A 22,930-nucleotide genomic window follows, 5' to 3' on the forward strand; every position below is an offset into this window, starting at 1 on the left:
CCAAATTCTTTTTAACTGCTAAAATATATAATGCTTAATTAAATGTATGAACGGAGATAGATTAACAAAGAAATGGTTGGAAGTTGCTGTCAGACATATCTGGAAATCAATGCTATACAGTTACCATAGGAATCAGTTCAGCCTGGAAAAAAGTAACTAAATATAATGTGCATGCAACCACGTCACTCTTTAAAATAGAAATAAACGAGTTCATAAGTAAACACGTCAGAACAGATATGCAAAACAATCCAAGCAATGGCTATATCGGTCGGTCACCAAAAATTTCAGTTTCTTGTTTTCAGGTTATATATTTTCCAAAACTTTCTTATTAATGATTTTGATACTACACAAATTTGGTCTGACAATGGAATGGATAGACGGATATATAACCGAAATAAAAATAGGAAAACATTTGATAGATTTTGTGAAATCGAAAACGAGACATAGACCAGAAGGAGGTAATATTTGATGCAAATGCCCCTCACTTGAAATATACATATTAACAAAAGACAATAGGAAAATGATAATAGTAATTATTATTGCAGATCATGTCAGATTAAACAAAGTTTCAAAGTTATATGCAAAAGTTGACAACAAAAGCGCAAGCAACTTTTTGATGCGCTGCTCAGAGCAACTTTCACAACTGCAATCACACAGCAAAACACTGGGCCGGTGAAAGACACCACATCAGCTCGAAATGCAGCCACTCAACAAGACAAAGAACAGCCTACCTCGATTTCCTCACTACATAGGGACTAGAAAAAGTCAAAGACAATGTTAACAGCGTATCGTTATCTATACAAATGTATATGAAAATAATCAAGGACTGACATTTTTGGAGTATTGCTCAACCTATCGAAATATGTTGGCAATATTAAGGACTTACCTTTTCCAATTTATGGACGGAATATGACCTTGACCGTACTGGTTTAATCCACTGACTCTTCATCTAAATATGTATGTTATGTACATAAAGAAACCGCATTGGAACTACTTTTTATTTAATCATATTAAATAAAACCAAATTACCTCGAGTGATTCTTGGTCCGATTCGTCTAACATGCTGGAATCGGCCATCTTCCTTGCTGACTGTACAGAACGCTGTGGGAACAATAAGATCAACAGTTAAAGATCTCCGTCTGTATGTTTTGTCAAACGCAATATTATAATCTTAAATAAGACGCACAGAAGTAAAACATGAGATATCCATAATTCCATTTTCTATGTCGAAAGCGTTGTCTCAGTTTCTTTCCCTTAGAGTGCATAATAGAAGAAAATCTCTGTTACTTTCTGCATATTGCTGGTGTCAACTAGCCATAGGGTTAGTGTGTATTCCAACATGTAGCTCAATAAATCTGTAGGTCTAAGATACCTTAGGCTAGCTGACAAGGCTAATGCTATATTCTATGACACAGCATTCCATATTTGGGGGGGATAGCTTTCGGTATATTGTAACTGGTATAATAAGAGTTGTTTTCGTGTTTTCTGGGCTGACTGGAGAGTTTTTGAGGAGAAGAAGTCGCAAATATGTGAGAGTAAGAGAACTCACCATTTTTAAAATTCATTATAACGTGACTTTAGAGTAGAATAAAATGTAATTATGGTTATGATTTGCGTTTAGTGTATCTACAAACTTATTAGTAGGGTGATGGGGAAATTTTACTTACAACTGAACTTTTAACGGTTTTTTGAATATCTACATATTATGTATTTGACTGATCCATCTGGGAATTCTAAATTTACAATTCGAAAAAGATAGATTCGAATCAAGCTCGGTCGCGATCTCGTGTATAAATTTCCTTGTAGGGTGTTGTATTAATAGTGGCGTTCTTAGACTCTAGCTGTTTTGATAGTGACGTTCTTAGAATTTGGCTTTGAGTCCTTGCTTCTCATAGGACACTAGGTGTCGGTTTTTCGTGGGAAGAAAAGTCGGCTGAGGAATGATTCAAAATGTTAAGATGTACGCTTCTGACAATCTAGTTATTATAGGTTAGCATACACAATACTAAATTAAATATAAACATTTGATATAAAAAAGAGGTTAATCAGATTTTTATTAAAATTGGAATTTTTCAAAACTCTTATTATATGATCTATTACATTTGTTTTCTCTGCGTGGCTAATACATGTCAAAATTTACCCGGAAATATTGTCCTACCCTAGGAAAAAGTTATTTTAGCATAAGCATACATTTAATAAATACTCTTGACCTAGCGAATGATATGAATATATCAATTGTAACATGATATTTGTGAAAAAATTGTAAAATTGATAGATTAGAATTGAATGAATATTTCGAAGCTAAACACAATTTGAGCCGCGCCATGAGAAAACCAACATAGTGCGTTGATCCAGACCAGCCTGCGCATCCGCGTAGTCTGGTCAGGATCCATGCTGTTCGCTAACAGTTTCTCTAATTGCAATAGGCTTTGAAAGCGAACTGTATGGCTCCTGACCAGACTGTGCGGATGCGCAGGCTGGTCTGGATCCATGCTGGTCGCAAAGCCACTATGTTGGTTTTCCCATGGCACGGCTCATTTGTAACTTGCCTTTGCTCTTCAGATAGTTGAAATATCCCAGTACGTATCAAATGCAATTGTGAAAATAGAAATTACTTTGAAATGAAAAACAGTCAACTTTTCAGACACTGTATTATTTTAAAGGGTTTATCACAAAATTTTATAAAAAATAGCCGCCGGTTTCTTTTTGCCACGCCGGTATTTGGCAAATTCAGCCCATATTTATACGCGCTTTACAAAAATGAAAATTGCCTTAAATTGTTACATTAACCCCCCTATTTTAAAGTTAGTATGTTTTGATATGATATCATTACTATTTTTTTGTAAATCAGTACGAGAAAATTACATTTGCCATGGCAAAAGCGGTTTTGCCATGGCAAATCGGTCTTTTGCCATGGCAAAATGTGTTGCCATGGCAAAATAATTTTGCCATGGCAAGAAAATTCGTGATTTTGCCATGGCAAAATTGCCATGGCAATTTTTTTTTCATTTTTCTTAAAAAGTTATTTTAACTATTTATAAACGAATGTATTGGTAGAAATATGTTGTTTCATATCGATAACTCAGTTTTTTTTTATTTTCCCATGGCAAAAACTGGCCATGGCAACTTTGCCATGGCAAGGTTCTGCCATGGCAATTTTGCCATGGCAAGGTTCTGCCATGGCAAGTTTCTGCCATGGCAACTTTGCCATGGCAAGATTCTGCCATGGCAACTTTGCCATGGCAAGATTTTACCATGGTGAGTTTGCCATGGCAAGATTTTGCCATGGCAATTAATTTATTTTTTCAAATATTTTAAAGGAAGTTTGATAATTTTAGTGATTTTGAAATACAATACTGGCAGGAAAAGAGAAGATTTTAGACTTCTTGTCTTGGCACATTTAAATCAGCAAGCACAGAATCTTGCTACATAGATTGTTTCACCATTACTGGGATAAATGCTGGTTGATTTTCAGTGGCAAGAAGGAATCTGTTACTGATGCAATTTGAAAAATAATTTAAGAAGATAAATTCAGGACGAAAGTCACCGAAGACTTGCAAGATTCCAACAAAATTATGGGGAGGAAGGAAAAGAATTATATAGAACAAAGTTTGAATCATTTTTGAATAAAAATAAGCTTAATATGTATCATACATTTATTGAACAAAGCTTTAGTAATTGAAAGATTACAATAGAACTTTAAAAGAATAATGTGGAAATATTTACAGCAATTAATACTTATACTTATTTAGAATAATTTGCAGGATATGGTTGATAAATATAACAAAACAAAACATTCTAGTAGTTAAAAATGACACCAAACCGAAGCTAGAAAAAACTTAAATAAAGTCCGGTTTACTTAATTTATACGGTGATTTAAAGACACCAAAAAGTAAAGCAGAAATTTAAATTGGTGATCGAGTTCGCATAAGCAAACTTAAAAGACACTTCGAAAAAGATAATACACCAAAACTGGACAGAGGAAATATTGATTATTATATAAAAATTAAAATACAAATCCAGAACATACTCTATAAAGATTTAATAATGAAATAGATTCAGTTCATTTTACGGACAAGACTTTTTGCCTACTACACAGAAGTTTTAGAATTGAAAAAAGTTACTTAGACGAGACTATAAGAAAAAACAAGCTTTAGTAATATGGAAGGGTTATAGGCGAAAAATTTAATATTGGGTTTTCCGTTTTAGACGATCTTGAAAAATTTAAATTAGCAACAAAAAAAGATTTAATTATATAAATAGATATAAAAATCTAATTTCAAATAATAATGAATAGAACAATTAGATCCAATTAATTATCCACTAACTAACAAGGCTGCAGTCTACAGAAAAGTTATAAAATTGTGGAGAGTAAGTACTGGATTATCAATACCACAGGAGTCTTTGATGATCGCTGCATTTAGCCAACTTTGTTCCCAGGCTATTCCTAAATTGTAGCATTTACTGTGCGCTGTTCATCAGTAATTTACCATATTACAACCGACTAAAAACTTGACGCAAGAAATTTATTTATAAAAAGCACCTCATCCAAAATACAACAAGCTATATAAAGCACGATTGAAAAGTACTAATAGAAGAATAAAAAAAAGTTATTTCAGGATATTTTTACAATACTATTAAGAAATGTCAAGAAAGAAAAAAATTATTCCACCACCACCTTGAAATGGCATAAGGAAGATTAAACTTAACGGATATAAAAGCAAAAAAAGAAGAAGAGTTGTATTAAAGATTATTAAAGATTATTAAAGATTTATTAAAGAGTTTTTCCTATAAGTATTTTATATAAATGAGAATAATTATCATCAGTTAAAGGTAAAAAGCAATTCAGGGAAAGATACTTTTGTAGATATTATTAAAGAAATATAATCCTAATTTTTAATATAATTCCAGAACAAGTCACGAATGCAAAATGTTATGAACCCAAGCGAAATTCATATATCTTTATGAACTTGCTGCACAAGACCTGTCTCAAATAATTTATTTCCTAATCAGCAAACAACTGTTAAATAGTCATATAAAAATGTTAACTCTGCTAACAGTTGATGTACGATTAACTTATCCTTGAACGTTGTGATTTAACTAACATAACGTTTTACCAAACAACATCACGACAACGTGTTATAGAATGACCCGAGTGGCAGTAATACAATCTTATCTAATTGATCATAAATAATAAAAACCATACGGAAAAAAACCCAATTGATGATAATGATTTATAAGTTAAAACCGACCAAAATAGTTATTTAAAAGACTCCAAAAAGAAACCCGACGGAAAGAAAGCAAAGTTGGTTTAGATTATTTAAAAAACAACACAAAATACACGAGGAATGGTTAAACAGAATGTTTCAAGAAGCATAAAATTTAACAGTGATAACAATTTAGAAAAAATGAACTTTAAAATACTTATCAACAGAATATAGATAATATAAACCAAATTAGTTCTCAAATCAATTTAATTTCATTAGGAGCGTTTTAGAGAAATTTTTTTTATATTTTTCTATAAGAATATTATATAATAAGATGGTTTAAAAAAAGGTAGATCAGAATGATTATCCAAAATGTACTCCTAGCACTTTAGGAGAAAAAATGAAACCAGACAAAATTCATATAAAAAAGTTCTTAAAGAGAAATGTTTTTACATCATCAAACTTAAACAAATAGTTAGCGATGAATATAAAACCAGTCATTGATAACTTACAAAATGCTTTAAAGATCCAGTTATCTTTAAAAAATATTTATTCTGAATAGAACTGTGCGAATGTCTATTAACTGAAGAAGAAAATCTGAAAGCATTAAGATGTGATAGTACCCAGACCAAATAATATACGAACATCCTAAAAAGTTATTGTAACCGACTGTTGATACTAATGAAGAAAAACAATATAAAAGCAATTATGCAGCGTCTAAATGGACTCTTGGATTTAATTCTGGGAGTATAACAATGTAGCTGCAAAGGAGACAAACCGAGTAAAATGTGAATATCAAAACAATGAATAAAGAATACAAGTTTAAATATTTTAATTCTTCTTAAAGAAAATATAAAACTGTTAATTTATTTGTATATTTTTATAATTATTATTTTAATCCTTTTTTTGTTAACGACTGTTTATTTTCTAAAATATAATCTATAGATGGAAATGAGAAACTACAAAACGATATTAATAAGAAATTTGAAATTAAAAATTACATATAGACAAATCCAAAGAAATCAATTATATTTAAACATATACGACTCTTATGAAATACTTAAATCAGAACTTAAAACTTTAAAAGGTATAACACTAAACTTGATTTTAAAATAATTTTTGCAAAAATGATAACTGAATACAATATATAAATCTGCTTATTTTCACTCAAAGGCTTTAGATATTATTAACATAAATGAAATAAAAAAACTGTGACATCAGGCTTTGATGAAATAATAATAAATTGTAATTGATATCAGAAGAAGGGGCTGAGAAAAGTCCAATTGATGCTCATTATTTAAATAGATTATAATATAGGCCTTTGCTGCTACAAGTTATTTAGAAAGACCAAAACCATACCAAAAATCAATTAAAGGATTATATACATATAAAGAACGATGATAATGAATTTTTTAGATGGTGTCCTAGTTTAGCTTATAAATTTCTTAACAAAACATTCTGAAAGAGTTTTCAAATTAATAAAAAACATATAAATCGATCTTAATTATAAAGGTAAAGTTTCCTGTTACATTAAATCAAATACCTAGAAATAGAAGTTTTTTAAATAGACATATCAATTAATATTTTGGTTATGAAGAACCTACGGAATTATCCAATGTACATATTCAAAAAATATCAATACGAAGAACACTGTGACATGATTGCTAATATACTAATGATGAACAAACTGATGATGACTGTAAGAGGGTATAAAACCACTGTAGTCCCCACCATTATGTTTTGGATAAAAAGACTTTAATAGAATTAATGACTTAACCAAAACAAAAAAATACAAACAAGAAACATTTTTGTAAAAAGTTGCTTACCCCTTTTACTCAAGACAGAATATTAAATAAACATATTCCAAACTGTTTTAGCTATTAATGGACTCAGGTATAAATAATGCCACAAAAGAGGTGAAGTAAAGTAACAATTTAAAAATTATCATAAAGGTATATGCAGTACCTATTTGTTAATTTTAAGCTGATTTGAATAAAAAACTTACAAAGTTTTAACTGCTTTACCATCAACTGAACTTCAATTTACTGAAACCCTCTCAAACTACAAATTAGATTTGGGTTTACGGACTATAAATTGTTTTGATTAAGTTACGTATGACAAATAACTAACCACCAGATTTACAGAGGACCAACGCAGTTATAAGTTTATATAAAACAATGCTTGAGGAGAAGAGAGCTATTGTAAAGAAATAGTTAAAGCACCTTTTAACACAGCACTAATGAATGAGTCAAAAAAGATGAAAGTGAATTATAAAAAACAAAAGTTTTGTCCATTCAGGTGCATAAAAGAATATATAGAAGGTGAAGTTGGCCAGTACGTGAAAAAAAACAAAGTTTTTTCCAAACGGAACCAAAGGTCCGGGATCATATGTCATATAACAGGAAATTCAGAGGAAGTAGCTCACTCAGAAGAGTCATCTTAATTTAGAGCTACCACACAAATACTGTAATATTCATAATTAACGAGGTTATGACGTCATTTTTAATTATGCACACAAATAGGAAAAATTTTAAAAAAGAAATTAATGTTATTCTATACAATATGGAAAGATAATATGGCATTTATAATTCTGACTGTCTTTATTGCGATTCAATTCCATATATGTACCTCCCCAATCATTGATAACCCTAGTAAAAAATATTCCAGAATATAAATAACTTATCTAAAGAATTTGAATTACCTAGAAATAATTAAAAACAAAAGGTGTTTATCCAAATGATTACATGATACAATAAAAATTCAAAGCAAACAAAAATTAACCTTCTAAAGAAGATTTATTATTCAATTTAAATGAAACACACATATCTCCAACGAATATGAGCATAGCTAAAAATATCTGGAAACAATTTAAAATAAAAACAATGGGAAAATATCACGATCTATATTTAAAAACTGACGTATTACTTTTACTGATGTATTCGAAAATTTTAGAAAATTATGTTTAGAGTACTACAAATTAGATCCTTGTCATTATTTCAGTACCCCGGGTTTTAGCTTGGGATGCAATGTTAAAAATGACTGGAATTAAGTTAGATTTAATAACTGAATTGATATGTATCTTTTTATTGAAAAGGGATGAGAGGAGGAATAAGTTATATTTCAAACAGATACAGTAAAGCTAACAATAAATATATGAAAGATTATGATCCTAAACTTGACAGCAAATACATTATGTACCTCGACGCTAATAACCTTTACGGTTGGGCCATGTGTCAACCTTTACCCTATGGAAACTTTAAATTTATGTCTGAAAAAACAATTCAAGAAATTAATTTGCAAAAGGTAAAAGTAACTTTATAGTTGAATGTGATCTTGAATATCCAAAAGAATTACATAAAAACCCAAAAACGATTATCCTTTAGCTCCTGAAAAAATTAAAATACCAGACGAATGGCTTTCCAATTAAGTAAAAATATTAAAACAAAATTTGAAATAGGAAAAGTAATGTAAAAAAATTAATTCCAACTTTAATGAAAAAACAAAATTATGTTGTTCATTATAAAAATCTGAACTATATACACAATTAGGGTTAAAAGTAACAAAAATACACAAAATTTTAACTTTTGACGAAGTCCTTGGTTAAAAAAGTATATTGATTTTAATACTCAAAAAAGTTCTAAAGCAAAAAAATTCATTTGAAAAAGACTTTTTAATTTAAATGAAATTTCTGTATTCGGTAAGACGATGGAGAATTTACGCAAGAGGATTACTATTAAATTAACTCATGATGAAAACCTTTTATTAAAATATATAGCCAAACCTTCATTTGTTAGTTCATCGATGTTTAACAAAAATTTGTTTTGGGATTTATAGAATAAAAGAAAGTTTGTTATTAACAGACCTTGTTATGGTTTGGGAAAGTGCATTCTAGATTTATCAAAATATTTAATGTATGATTTTCATTATAATTACATTTAAAGGGAAAAGTACGAGGGTAATTGTAAATTACTATTCACTGACACGATTCATTATGTTATGAAAAAAAAAACCAAAGATGCATATGAGGATTTTTAAAGGACAAAGATTTAATTTTATAATAGTGATTACGATAACAACTCAAAATTTTATTTCGACAATAATAAAAAAGTAATTGGAAAATTTAAAGATGAAGCTGCCGGCATTCCCATTGTTGAAATTTTTTGGATTAAGAAGAAAATGTATTCATATTTATTAGAAAACGAAGTTAATATTAAAAAGTGTAAAGGAATTAAAAAATTTGTTGTTAAGAAAAACAATAGTTCATAAAATTACAAAGATACTTGTTTAATTCCACCCAAAGTAATCACACCTTTAAAATTATTCGCTCTGATAAACACAATCTTTCCAGTTATGTTATAAATAAAAAATTTTTTATCATGTTATGACGATAAAAGATATATTCTTTATAAATGGGATTGATACATTTGCTTTTCTTAAAATAACTCTTAAATTATAGAACCATAAATTGTTAACTGAATATTTTTAACGTTTAAAGAATAATATAAATAACAATCATTTATTTTAAATTTATTGCATAATTAAAAGAAATAGATTCATTTTTTATGTTATTTTTTTCATCGTTACTTTGAAGAATTACATTTTCTTTATTTTTTAGTTGTAATTTAGCTTCTCCTTTATCTAATTTAATTGCATCAACAAGAATAATTAAAATGCAATTAAAATTAATTCTTACACTATTACCATTTTGAACTAAACCGGGACTAGCATTTACAGTTTTCCATTGAAATAATCCACTATCGGTATCTTGGGTATAACATGTTAAAAACAATGGAGGTTTTCTTATTAATTGTCTTTCTATTTTATTTACTTTTTCATTTATATTATTAAATATTCCCATTATATTAATTATTCCAGTTAAATAAAAACACAGTTTTAATAAGTTTTAATTAAAACCCGGAAGAAAAATTTACATGTCCTTATTGGTTAAAATAATTTATAATAGTTTGTTCATTTTGTTTTACATTATTAATTTTTATTACTGAAGATAGCTTGGCACAGGACAATAATAATACTATAAAAGAACAACTCAAGACAATAGTATGATTACATTAAATTTACTATTAACAAAGTGTTATGGCAATTAATATCTAATTTCGTTTAGATTATGTTTGGCAGAAACTGGTCACAGCTTCACATAAATGTAAATACACAAATACATATGATATAAAGTATATGGTTAAAAATGCAGATGTCGAGGCCCTGGGAACAGAGGCCTAATACAGTATACTTGAAACAAACAAAATTCTTATTACACAAAATTAAGATATATACTGGTGGAGGCTGACCTAACCGCCGAACCTGGGATCAGAATACAACGGAGATCAGGAACATGTAAACAGACATACGTAAAAAGAAACAAATTAAACGTTCATACATTTTACCTACATATTTCACAGTTCAGGAAATCAAACACTGTCCATAATTAAACATGTGAAAACACTCAGTATTCCTCCATATAATGTCAGTATTGCATGTGAAGCTGTAACGATTGAAGGCAAGAAAGTGGGTAGGTCGAACTTGAACACGTAAGATGTATCTGAAACTATAAAGCAAAAGGAAAACACGGAGAGCATCTAACAAGCAAATAAAGAGGTGTGGAGGGTGGGTTATTTAACATCGGCAAGTATAAACAATCGAGGATTCCTTCGATTAGAAATAAAAAACAACTCTGACATTTATCTGGAAACGACCTCCTTCCGCATGCAGAACTGAAAGGACCCAAAAGTAGTTTAAATTACAACAAGTATATTAATATACCAACAAGACATTAGCTAAAGACGGGTCTCCACAGTAACCGGTTTTGAATGGTTAACATTAAAAACACATTACTGAAGATAGCTTGGCACAGGACAATAATAATACTATAAAAGAACAACTCAAGACAATAGTATGATTACATTAAATTTACTATTAACAAAGTGTTATGGCAATTAATATCTAATTTCGTTTAGATTATGTTTGGCAGAAATTGGTCACAGCTTCACATAAATGTAAATACACAAATACATATGATATAAAGTATATGGTTAAAAATGCAGATGTCGAGGCCCTGGGAACAGAGGCCTAATACAGTATACTTGAAACAAACAAAATTCTTATTACACAAAGTTAAGATATATACTGGTGGAGGCTGACCTAACCGCCACATGTCGAGAATCTGTAACAACGTGGAAAATTCTTGACAACCGCCACTACTCACAGCAATGCTTCCACAAGTGCAGAAATATTTTGTTTTACTGCAAGAAACAGGGATATATATATATATATATTTAAAAGGAACCTACGAATAGTGTGTGATTTATTTAACTCCCACCATGCGCACCTAATCACTAGGACATGTAGCTTATCTATTAAAATATGTGAAATATAAGTGCAATTACTTCAGTTAAGTTTGATAAAGATGCTTAAACTAATTATAACACAACTTTATCTTTGTAAACAAGTCACGTGATAAGCAGGCATCCGATCGTCTGCTACTCTTTACTCACGTCTATTTTTAACCCTGCAGTGAATCACTGCTTTACAAAGGAATGGTTTCCCAGCGAAATTTGATAACAATCCTCCAATAATTACCTGCATAAATAAGCAAGAAATTTTAACAAAATAAACTATATTACCTTCGAACAGCAACTTGCTCTTTAACCTCCCGTTAAAGTGTATACCTTCCAATAACACACAAAATAGTACCTCAATAGTCCAGGCTTGAATTATATTGTTGCAGGTCACTAAACATATATACGTTACAAAAACTGCAAATATACATAAAATATTGACCAATTTGATGTTTAAGTTCCTTTTTAATTTCACAGATATATCCGTACAAGAATTATCTCTATCTATATATATATATACAAACTATTAAACATAAGCAAATAATATCTCCGGGAGATCTGCAGCCTATCTCCCTGCGAAATAACTGTATAACTGATAAATCGCTAATCAAAATGACAAATACTACACCCTATCAAAGCATAAATGCTCATGAAATAATTATGTCCATTTATTTAACATCGGCAAGTATAAACAATCGATGATTCCTTCGATTAGAAATAAAAACAACTCTGACATTTATCTGGAAACGACCTCCTTCCGCATGCAGAACTGAAAGGACCCAAAAGTAGTTTAAATTACAACAAGTATATTAATATACCAACAAGACATTAGCTAAAGACGGGTCTCCACAACAGGATCGGGGCTCCTTCAGTAACCGGTTTTGAATGGTTAACATTAAAAACACAGTATTTTATACAATAAATCATAAATGTTTATACCATCTTGTAACATTTTTATGAAAAATAAACAATAATATCCGCAAAGCATACTTGTTTTGTCTTGATATTGAACATTGTTGTATTTTACATTTGGTATATACTTAATTACTTCTTCGGCGGAGGAAGTCCAAATGGATCGAAATACAAAGCATTTCTCAGAAAACCTCGGGTTTTTAAATCGAAGTACATATTATTTAAGTAACAAACCCAATGTGTTCCAGGTCCAGCAGAGTCATCTAAATTGATTATTCCACACTCGTCCTTTACTTTTAATTTTAGTAAATTATTTCTACTAAACACACCCCTAAAGTTTTAATTTTTAATTGTTTTAACCCATTGTTCAATTTCAAAGTTAAAATTGGTTTGTTTATAAATTTTATTTTTTTTTACTATAGGAATTCGTCTGTAAGGTCTTTTCTGAGAATCAATCTGTAGACCAAAACCTTTGGTTCCCGGGAATTTATAATTCCACCCGGGGCCATGTCCCTTACCACTTAACAAAGATGTAATCAAAGGTATCCTAGACTAGCAGCCAACATACCTAAAAAGCCGCCATTTTGTTTTTGTTTTTGTGTTATTTAATCACTCCAGATCCTACTAGTTTGCTTTCTTTGATTAGGTGTAAATATGGTGATATCATATTTCTCTTATCATTAGCTACTGAAATTCTTCCCCCTGGGAGAAGAGAGGACCCATTGGGTCCGATCATACCATTCCCAAGTAACTTACTGACACCAGTACTGGCCAGTCCAGAAAGGGCTCCAATGCCTAGAGGGGCTAATATTTTTGGAGCTATTTTTGCTGCCATTGGAAGAATTGTTTTTCCTAACAAACCAGCCAAAGCTCCTAAAAATCCACCATTTTGACCTTGACTGGACATATGTTTTTTTGAAATTTTAATTTCTAATCCCTTCTTATTTGCAACAGCTTTTTTAATTTGATTAATTTGTGTTTTTGTTAATAATAAAGGGAAGTTTCCATGTAATTGTTCATGTTTTAATCTAAAAGTGTATGGAATTTTATTATTATAAGCTTGTGCTAAATTTTTCTTTTGTCCATCTGTTAGGTTAACTTTATATTCAATATAATTTGATGTCATTATATATAATTTATATTTATTTTATTTAAACAATAACAAGTTCATTTCCAATAGCATTTATTTCAACTGTTTCCTCATATAATACAATTGCGTAAACACGAATATTAGCTGCTGGTGGAATATTTAATTTAGCTGCTAATGTAATATGCTTAGGATCTTCTGTTATTACTTCCTTTTTATATTCCAAGTTAAAATGAACAAATCCAAATAAACTATAAAAGTTTGATCTATTTAAAAGACTTTCAGTAGTCTTATTATTTTGTTTATAATAATAATTAATTACATCATCATATATTCTTGATATACTTGTGTATTCTGTTTCTGGATAAAAAACACCATTACCAACTTCAAGACGACAGGAGCTCAAAGTGCAATTTTCATTTGCTGCATTAATTTTAAATGTATCTAATAAATGTGGATTATGTTCTTGTGAATTACTTTTATCAGGTCGTTGTAAATAAACAAATACATGTTGTGGTTTTGTTACACCAGCCGTTATTCTAAAGGTTATATTAGTTTGTTGTGTGTCACTTGATTGCGTCACCATTTTCCGTAGGTATGACCATCTTGCTTTTGTAAATCTTTCAGAAATTAAATTAAATCCAAATTCATTGAAAATTAAACGTGGAACCCATAGAATTAATTTTGTTACAATTACTCTACCAGCATCAGCAGCATTAGCTCTAAAAATTAATTCATCATCATCTGTCAGCTGCAGTGTTATTTGAATTTGACTTGGAGGTATAATATTAGTTTCTAAACCCTGAAAAACGAATAATTATTTAATGGAATTTTAGCATTTACCTCTTTACCACCCTGGATTGAAAAACTTCCTAGAAGCAAAACCACTATTATATCCAGCTTGATCATTCCTGCTCTCAGCAGTAGCAGTAGTATCTAAATAAATAAACTCATTTGTTCCAGTTTGATTTTGCATAATCCTCAGACAATTCAACCAAACTTTTTACATTTACTACCTTATATAAATTATTACAATCATATACAATTTTTCCATTTTGTTTAACAACTAACTGATCAATTAATGAAGCAGCATTATTAATTAGGCAATTTGATTATCATCATAATTATTACCATTAGCAAGTTTATTTACTTTAAAACTTACTTCAAAATAAGCATTAAACCAATCAAAATATGAGCTTCTATCATTAATTGAAAAAATGATATCCGTTTTTTTGTTGCTTAACATTATTTCCCAAGACAGATATTAAAGCTGTATCTAATTGAATAGGAGTTAATTCATATCTTTCACAATATTGTTTTGTTCTAAAACATGTATATATTATATATTATTTTATTTTTTATTAAAGTTAAAACTTTAGTTTTTATTAAAGTTAAAACTTTAGTTTTTATAAATTAATCTGTTAATACGTTTACGTGTCCCAGATCCTGACAATATTCTATTTATTCTCATATGAATATCCTCCTCTTTATCATTATTATTTTCATTATTTTTACTGTTATTCTTTTCTTGTAATTCCTTAGTAATTAAATTACCAACTGCCGGAGCAGGTTTCTTTTTAAATTTTTCAACAATTTTATTTACAGCTAAATTTCCAACTTCTGTTCCAACCTTTTTTGTTCCACTTTGTAGTGCTGCTTTTCCTGCTGTTTCCAAAGCTTTTTTTCCAGCTGTGCTAATTGAAGATGCAACTCCGCTTGAAAACAATTTCGTTAAAGTGTCAAAGATACCTGTTCCGTGTATGATTTCTTTTCCTGTGTGAGCATCAACATAAATAAATATTCCTTTATTTTTGTCATAAACTTTCTTGTACATTATATAAACTAAAATTTATAATTTCATATTTCTTTTAATATAAGTGTAAAACTTGTTTCAACCTCATTAAAATTAATTATTCTACCAAATACATCTGTAATATATATTCTAATTGAATTTATAATATATTTATTAATTTCAGAATATCCAACTCTTTGTGGTTCTTTTGTAAATGGATAAGCTCTTGTTAAATCTGCAGTACTTAAAGCATAGATAATATCACTGAAATTACCATCAACAAGTGAATTATCAATAAGATCGCAATGAATGTAAATTGTATCCACAGAGTTGGTTATATTTGGTGTTGTAGTTCCCCATTCAGTTTTGTTTACAAATTTTTTCTCAAATCCAAGCAATGTATGAAAATTTGATTTTTCTAAATCCAACATAAAATTATCTTTAATTGAAATCAAAATCTTAAAACTACTTAAATCAAATTCCAAACTTATTGGTGCAATGTCTGATTTATCAAATTCATAATCACCATTACTTATTAATGTTTTCCTAATATAATTATTAATATCTGTGTAACTGTAAGAACCATTTGTAAATATGATATCTTTCCAATCCTTACCATTATTATAACGAATTCTTTTATTATCATATTCATCACTAATATTATGCCAAGAGTAGGTCATAGTGTTAATACTATCCAAACCGACAACATAAGTTTTATTTTTATCTAAAATTAAAGAACGACTAAATCTGATTGTAAAATCACTCGGAGTATTTTTATTATCTTTAACTGTTTCAGAACTTAATACTATTTTTTGTTCCATTTATATATAACTAAAATTTAAATTCAAGAAAAATATTTTTTATATAACATTTCATGTTGTTCTGGTAAGAGTGAATTCATTTTTAATAATTGATCTACTACCCTAATACCTTCATTTTTTAATTCTTCATTATTATTTCCTGCATCAATCGAACCACAAATTAACTCCAACTCATTAACCAATTCTTCTGGATTACATGGACAAACGTCATAACCTTGTCTTCTTATTACTTTTTTAAATTTCATAGATCTTTTATTGATAGGTAATCCTGACTTTTCTGTTAATTCTTTGAATATTTTTCTTGAATGAATTGAATGTTTTTTATTATTGTTATATCTTTTATTAATCAAATCAATCAAATCATTATCTACTTCAGTATTAATTACTTCTTTTCCAGTTCTTTGATCCTTAGCAATTAATTTGTTGTGAACATAAAGTTTATTTAAGTTAATAATTAAATTACCATATTGTCCATTTGGTGAAACTTTATTTGGGTTATGATATCTTATTCCTTTTCCCATATACTTTTTTCCTTGTTTTAAAATATCAATGATTACGTCTCTATATTTTTTATAATTTTCCGACTTAGCTATAATTGCTTCCTTTTGCTTCAGATCGAAATTTGTTTTGTTTTTCTTTCTAGTTATTGCACCAGATTCATTACCCAATTTTTTTATATCCTTTGATGCCTTTTCTATGATATTTTCTACTTCTTCTCTAGTCATTTTTTCATCTGGATCTTTAGATTTGCTGTGAAAAAAATCAAACACTTCTTGCGGCGTATAATATTGTTTTTCATCTAAAAGATCTAAATCAATATCTTTATTAAAATTAACTGTAAATTCTTTTGGACTTGCTCCAATTCTTCTTCTAATTCTTCTGATTCTTCAGGAAATTCTCTAGTGTCTTCAAACTCATCATCTTCATCATCCAAACCCATATGATCTTTCGGGGGTAATAATCGTATTGGTTCTTGGAATAGCTCTTCCAACCCTTTTAGATTTTCTGCTTCTTGTATCTTATCAGCAAACTGTTCTGGAATTAATGCCAGTTGTTCTTTAATTCCAGGTAATGCTTTTAACTGACTTGACAATTCTTCTTTTTGACTTTTTATTCCTTCAGTAATTGGCTTATAAATTTCAGTGTACATATCCCGATTTGTAGCTTTTTTAAATTTTTTCTCTCCATTATTTCTTCTCTAAGAGCTCTCATCTTTTGCCCGACTATTTTTTTTTTTTATTCTTATTCATTAAGTTTTGATTGCATTTATATAATAACGTAAGATAATGTAAAATAATGCAAGATAATGTAAGATAATGTATTATTATTATATATAAATGGAAATTCCAAATTATGATACAAAAAGTGATAAATCCAATAACTTTACACAATTTTATCCTTTTATGCCAGATTCATGTTTTAGAATGTTAATATGTGGATCGTCTGGATCTGGAAAAACAAATACACTAATGCATATACTTCGAAAACCTCTTATATATTATGATAAATTATACTTATATGCTAAAAACCTAGAACAATCTAAATATCAAGATTTAATTAACAACTTAAGTCAAATTGCAAAAAAAATTAAAGTAGATCCAAATGAAATACTTGAATATTCAGCTGATCCCAACCAAATTGAACCTTGTGAGAATCTTGAATCAGAAAAACAAAAAGTAGTAATATTTGATGATTTTGTATATGAAGATATAAAAGTTCAAAATGAAATAACAAAATACTTTATTCAAGGACGTCACAAAAACTGTTGTGTTATTTATTTAAGTCAGTCTTACTATAAAACACCAAAAGATATCCGTATTAACTGTTCACATTATATTTTATTTGAAAGTCCAGGTAAACGAGAAAATGATATGATTTGTAATGAACAAAATATTAACCCTAACTCTTTTGCTAATGCAACAAATCAAAAATATGATTTCTTATAAATTGACAAACCAAGGAAGTTTTTTAGAAAATATATGATAATTATATAATGGGAGTTTTTAATGATGTAAAACAAATAAGTGAACCTGGCAGTATAAGTAAAGTTAAATTTGATATTGATTGAAGTGATTATGCTACTAAAAAACAATTCAAAAAACTTAAAAAGGAAACGGAATCGTATCTTCACAAAAATAAGGAACTTGATAACACAATGAACAGAGCATTAGATATGGGAGGTAATGAAATAATCAACCTAGGAGATCCAGATAAACCAAACGATGCAGTTTCAAGACGATTTATGTTTAAAAAAGTTCAAAGTGTAATAGATAACTATAATCTTGAAGACATCAAATCTATAAAACAGACATTAGAAGAAGAAGTAAAGAATATTGAAGAATTAACAAAAGATTTTAAAAAGAATTCATTATTAATAGTTCAATTACAAGGTAAAATTGAAGAAGAAATGAAAGCTATGGTTGATTCTATTAAAGAACTTGAAGAGAAATCTGATTTGACAGACGAAAACATAAAAGAAGTATTTCGAGTTAATTTAAACATTTTATTCACTCAAATTCAAGAATTAAAAGATAGTATGATTAAACATGAAGAACTAAAAGACAAGATTATTGAGGCTGAGAAAAAGTTACAAAATATGTATCAGTTAGAAATCAGAACAGAAATAAATAAACTAAATACTGAAACTGAAAATAAGCATAAAGATTTATTAGAATTAATTTCAAATAAACTTGCAGAATATAAATCTGAACTGGAAAAGGCAGCTTCACAAAGAGGTGATGATCATGACACAGCATTAGATAACCTTAAAAAAGAAATTAATTCTAAAATAGATGACTTTAAAAAACAAATTCGAGTTTGGATTAGTACTGTTGACAACCGTCATAATTTAAAGTATGCAGACTTAAGTAATAATACAAAAAAATTACAAGATGATATTAATGAATTTAATGCTAAAGTTGAAAAACATAAAAATGAACTGGACTTTGTAGTTGAAAAATCAGTTAAACAAGGAGAATCAATCACTGCTAATGCTAAAGCAATTAACACAATTAATGATCAGCTAGAAAATTTTAAGAAACAACTTCAGAACTTGATTAGTACTGTTGACACACGTCACAATATAAAGTACGCAGACTTAAGTAAACTTACAGGTTTATTACAAAAAGATATCAACGAATTTAATGATAAAATTAAAAAAATAATAAATGATCTGGACTCTGTAGTTGAAATATCAACTAAACAAGGAGAATCAATTACTGCTAATACTCAAAAAATTTCTACTAATACCCAAGAAATTCAAAAGTAAAAAATGTTTTTCTAAAACAAGAAACACAATTAGCTAGAACAAAAGGCGCTGTTGACAATTTATCTGCTTCTGAAGTTGCTACAACAAAACGACTTGATGATTTAGCTGAAATAATTCTTCAACTTAAAAAGAAAGATAAAAAAATAAAAGAAGAATTGGAAAAAGAAATAGAAAAAGTAAAACATGAAGTGTTTCTCTTTGAATATAACAGTTTTTATGAGACAGATTCAATAATTGGATACGGTTTTTATGAATACGTAAACATGAAAAAGTATTTTAACCGTCATGGTGCCTGGATATATTCAACATATGAAGATATGACGGGTCTGAGCTATTTGAATACATTTCAATTAAGATCTGGAATTACCATAGATTTTAAAGATTTTATACACATAAACCAACAATATAAAGTAGCTGTACCACATGTGCTTTTGAGGGGTGTGTTTATAGTCGAAAAAACCGGAATTTATATAATAGATATTAAGATTTTATTAACGGGGGCCAAGCCCATAGGTGAACCGGATAAACCGATTAAAAGCCCAATATCACATTTGATATTTAGGTGGTGGAATAATGATGATGATCTAATTTTTAGTACAATTATCAATACTGTAAATATAGCAGCCGAGGACTTTGACACTTATCAGTTAGTATCTATTTATAAGAAAAAAATTAAGATTTATTTAACACAAGGGACAATGTTTGACATTCATCCTTATGACGATTCAACATCTACAGAAGTAACATTTACGCTTTTGACGGATAGTTACATCAGATTCTACATATCGGATGAACCTATATCTTATGATAGAAACAGACTTTTGAGTTAATCTTTAGTTTTTATTAATTACTATGTTTTTATTTAACTGGAATAATTAATATAATGGGAATATTTCATACTACTCTCAAAAGCGTATGTTCAATCATGCATATGCCTATGGCATACTCAAACGGTTGAATGATTTTCATAACATAAAAGTATTATGATATTCAATCATGTGTATACCTATAGCATACTCAAACGGTTGAGTGATTTCAGTTGTTTGTACTTAAATCTTGTAATACTTGTTTAATAGTTGTTAAAAAATGCAAAAGCCGTGTTCTGTACATTTATTTTAACCCCGACGCCAGGTAGAATTTATTACGTGCACACCCGACGCCGGGGTGAACCATTAGTCTTTCCTAAGAGACCTCATCTGTAGGCTAACCATACAGCTGGTTTTTCCTAAATCATCAAACCTGCCCGGTTTTGCAGCCAGAATCACCTTCAACCCCATTGTTCGTTGCCTCCCGAAACCTTCGAAACTAGAGACAAGAACGAAGTAAGGCAATTCAGTGCTATTACAACATTGACGGAAGAATTCTTTATGTGCACAACCATTCAATGTCATAACAGCAGGCTGTAACTGTTAACAGACAAGGCGACCCAGTACACAAACCATACTGCAAGCTACCTTTAAACAGACAAGGAAGCGTCAGATCGACTTCCGGAACTAAGCGAACACAACACGACTCAATGATATAAAAGTTGAAACCGGTTATATATAGTGTATATTCTTTATTATAATAGTGTTATGGTTTTGAAATTATCATAATTTTATTTTCATGTGTTATAATTTATTCAATTACTTTTTGTTTTTAAATAACAACTCCTAAAGTAATTTTATTCTTCCAATATTAATTAAAATAATTTGTATGAATTTCAATTATCAAAGGGAGATATTACTTGTTTTTTTTTTTTTAATTTCAATTATTAAAAAGGGGGATAGATTTATAAATAACCTGACCTTGTTATATTTGTTATATTTAGCATTTGGTGTCCCGGTCTGTGTTATTTTTAGTTTGAAATTTTCTTGTTTCATGGATAATTATTAATGTATTTATTGGTATTGTGTACATTTTGTGTCATTTCTAATGTCTTTAACAGTTGTTTTATCTATGTAGAAGGATTACAAAACAAGGAAGTAAAAGAATAATTTAAACAGAAAATAAATGTGGTCTAAATTCAACCACATTATATTTTACTTCCTGTATGTTATATTAGGCCAAACTTATTCTACATTTTGTCTCTCGGTGTAGTGTTTAAAGATTATTTAAAAGTTTTTAAGTGGAAACTATTTTTAAATAAAGACATATGTTTTCTTCATTTTAAATCATCTTTAATTAAATCATCTTTAGTTAAATCAGAGGTTTTTACTGGGTTTAAAACCTGTGGATTTTAAATTGTCCGGCATTGACCAGTCCTGACCAAGGGTCAAAAGGTCAAATGAGGTTATACTGTCTTCGCACAAACAATTACTTTACTACTATTCACAAATAAACTAAGAGCTGACGTAACTTTAAACTTTATTATTTAATAGCAAAGAAGTATATTTACACCTGTAGATACAACAACTAAAAGCTTAATCTACAAATGCTTTAAAAGTATGTTAAGGTGTTATCATAGCACAGAGAAATATACCCAGTATAAATTATGCGAATAGGAAAACTTTGATAAAAGATGGTCTACATATAAAATTCTGGTATACTGTAAAATTATGCTCTATTATAAAGTTAGTCTGTTGTCTTTAGTAATAAGACATGGTTCTTTAAAACATCTTTACTGTAAATTCAGGAGATGGAAAAACTTTTAATTGCTCTCTCAAGAGTATGAAAGTCAGTTAGGTTAATGTCATGACATCTACAGCCCTCCCATTAGAGCAACTTTGTGCCAAGGAACAAGTTTATCACCATGTTTGTACCAACCCCAGTCAAGAGGGTTTGCATTCCTTCCAATCCATGTCTGTACTTAATTTTCTGTACCTTAATGTTTCATTTGTTTTATATTTGTACAAACATATGAATGATTTATTACCAGCTGTTTCAATGTCATCAGATGATTCTTTTGTTGGTCTAGCTTTCCGTTTTACAGTATTTTGAGGTGTTTGATGTTTAATCATAACTTGACATCCTGTTCTGAAATGTGTGCTACACTTTTGATGATATTTTGCACCAACTGCTATTAGATCATCTACGGACTCGCGTCTACAGAAAACTTCGCTTCCCCATTTTACAGATCTTATCTTTTATTTTTAACTGAAATTTCGAAGTCTTCATTTGAAAAACATCATATGCCTTTTTGTCATTTTGTTTGGCATCTGTACCACAGAATAGACATATGAAATGAGAAGAAGTCACATGAATGTGTCAGTTTAGCTACGTTAGAGGTACTGTTTGCATCTCAAAGTAGATTCGGGTGACAATAACTTTTCTACACTTACAGCGGACACTGTTCTTAGGTGTAACATACATTTGTTCTCCTGCAATTTTATAAAAAGAACAATGAATATAAAGGTCAATTGATTTGATATTAAGATTAATAGGCGAGTAATATATAATCTATATTCATAAAAGGAATAATACAAATAGAGTCATTATAGTCCCTTTCATAATTCATTCTTTTATGTACAAATATCTAAGATGTTTGGATAACAATAGAGGAGATACAATG

The 22,930-nt window shown here is 29.2% G+C and overlaps 1 protein-coding gene across 1 annotated transcript in view; it reads right to left on the minus strand.

Annotated features, from left to right (window-relative positions):
- The window catches only part of LOC123532693 (uncharacterized), a 30,189-nt gene that overhangs the window by 2,183 nt on the left and 5,076 nt on the right, over positions 1-22,930 (minus strand). The window contains exons 2-4 of the mRNA XM_053518177.1: positions 22,651-22,739; positions 1,030-1,101; positions 732-755 (exon numbers count right to left, since the gene is read on the minus strand). Of these exons, the coding sequence (XP_053374152.1) occupies positions 732-755; positions 1,030-1,101; positions 22,651-22,739 (185 nt within the window). The remainder of the gene's footprint in view (positions 1-731; positions 756-1,029; positions 1,102-22,650; positions 22,740-22,930) is intronic.

The sequence above is a fragment of the Mercenaria mercenaria genome, chromosome 11 (assembly GCF_021730395.1).
Source record: "Mercenaria mercenaria strain notata chromosome 11, MADL_Memer_1, whole genome shotgun sequence".
Classification (NCBI taxonomy): Eukaryota; Metazoa; Mollusca; class Bivalvia; order Venerida; family Veneridae; genus Mercenaria; species Mercenaria mercenaria.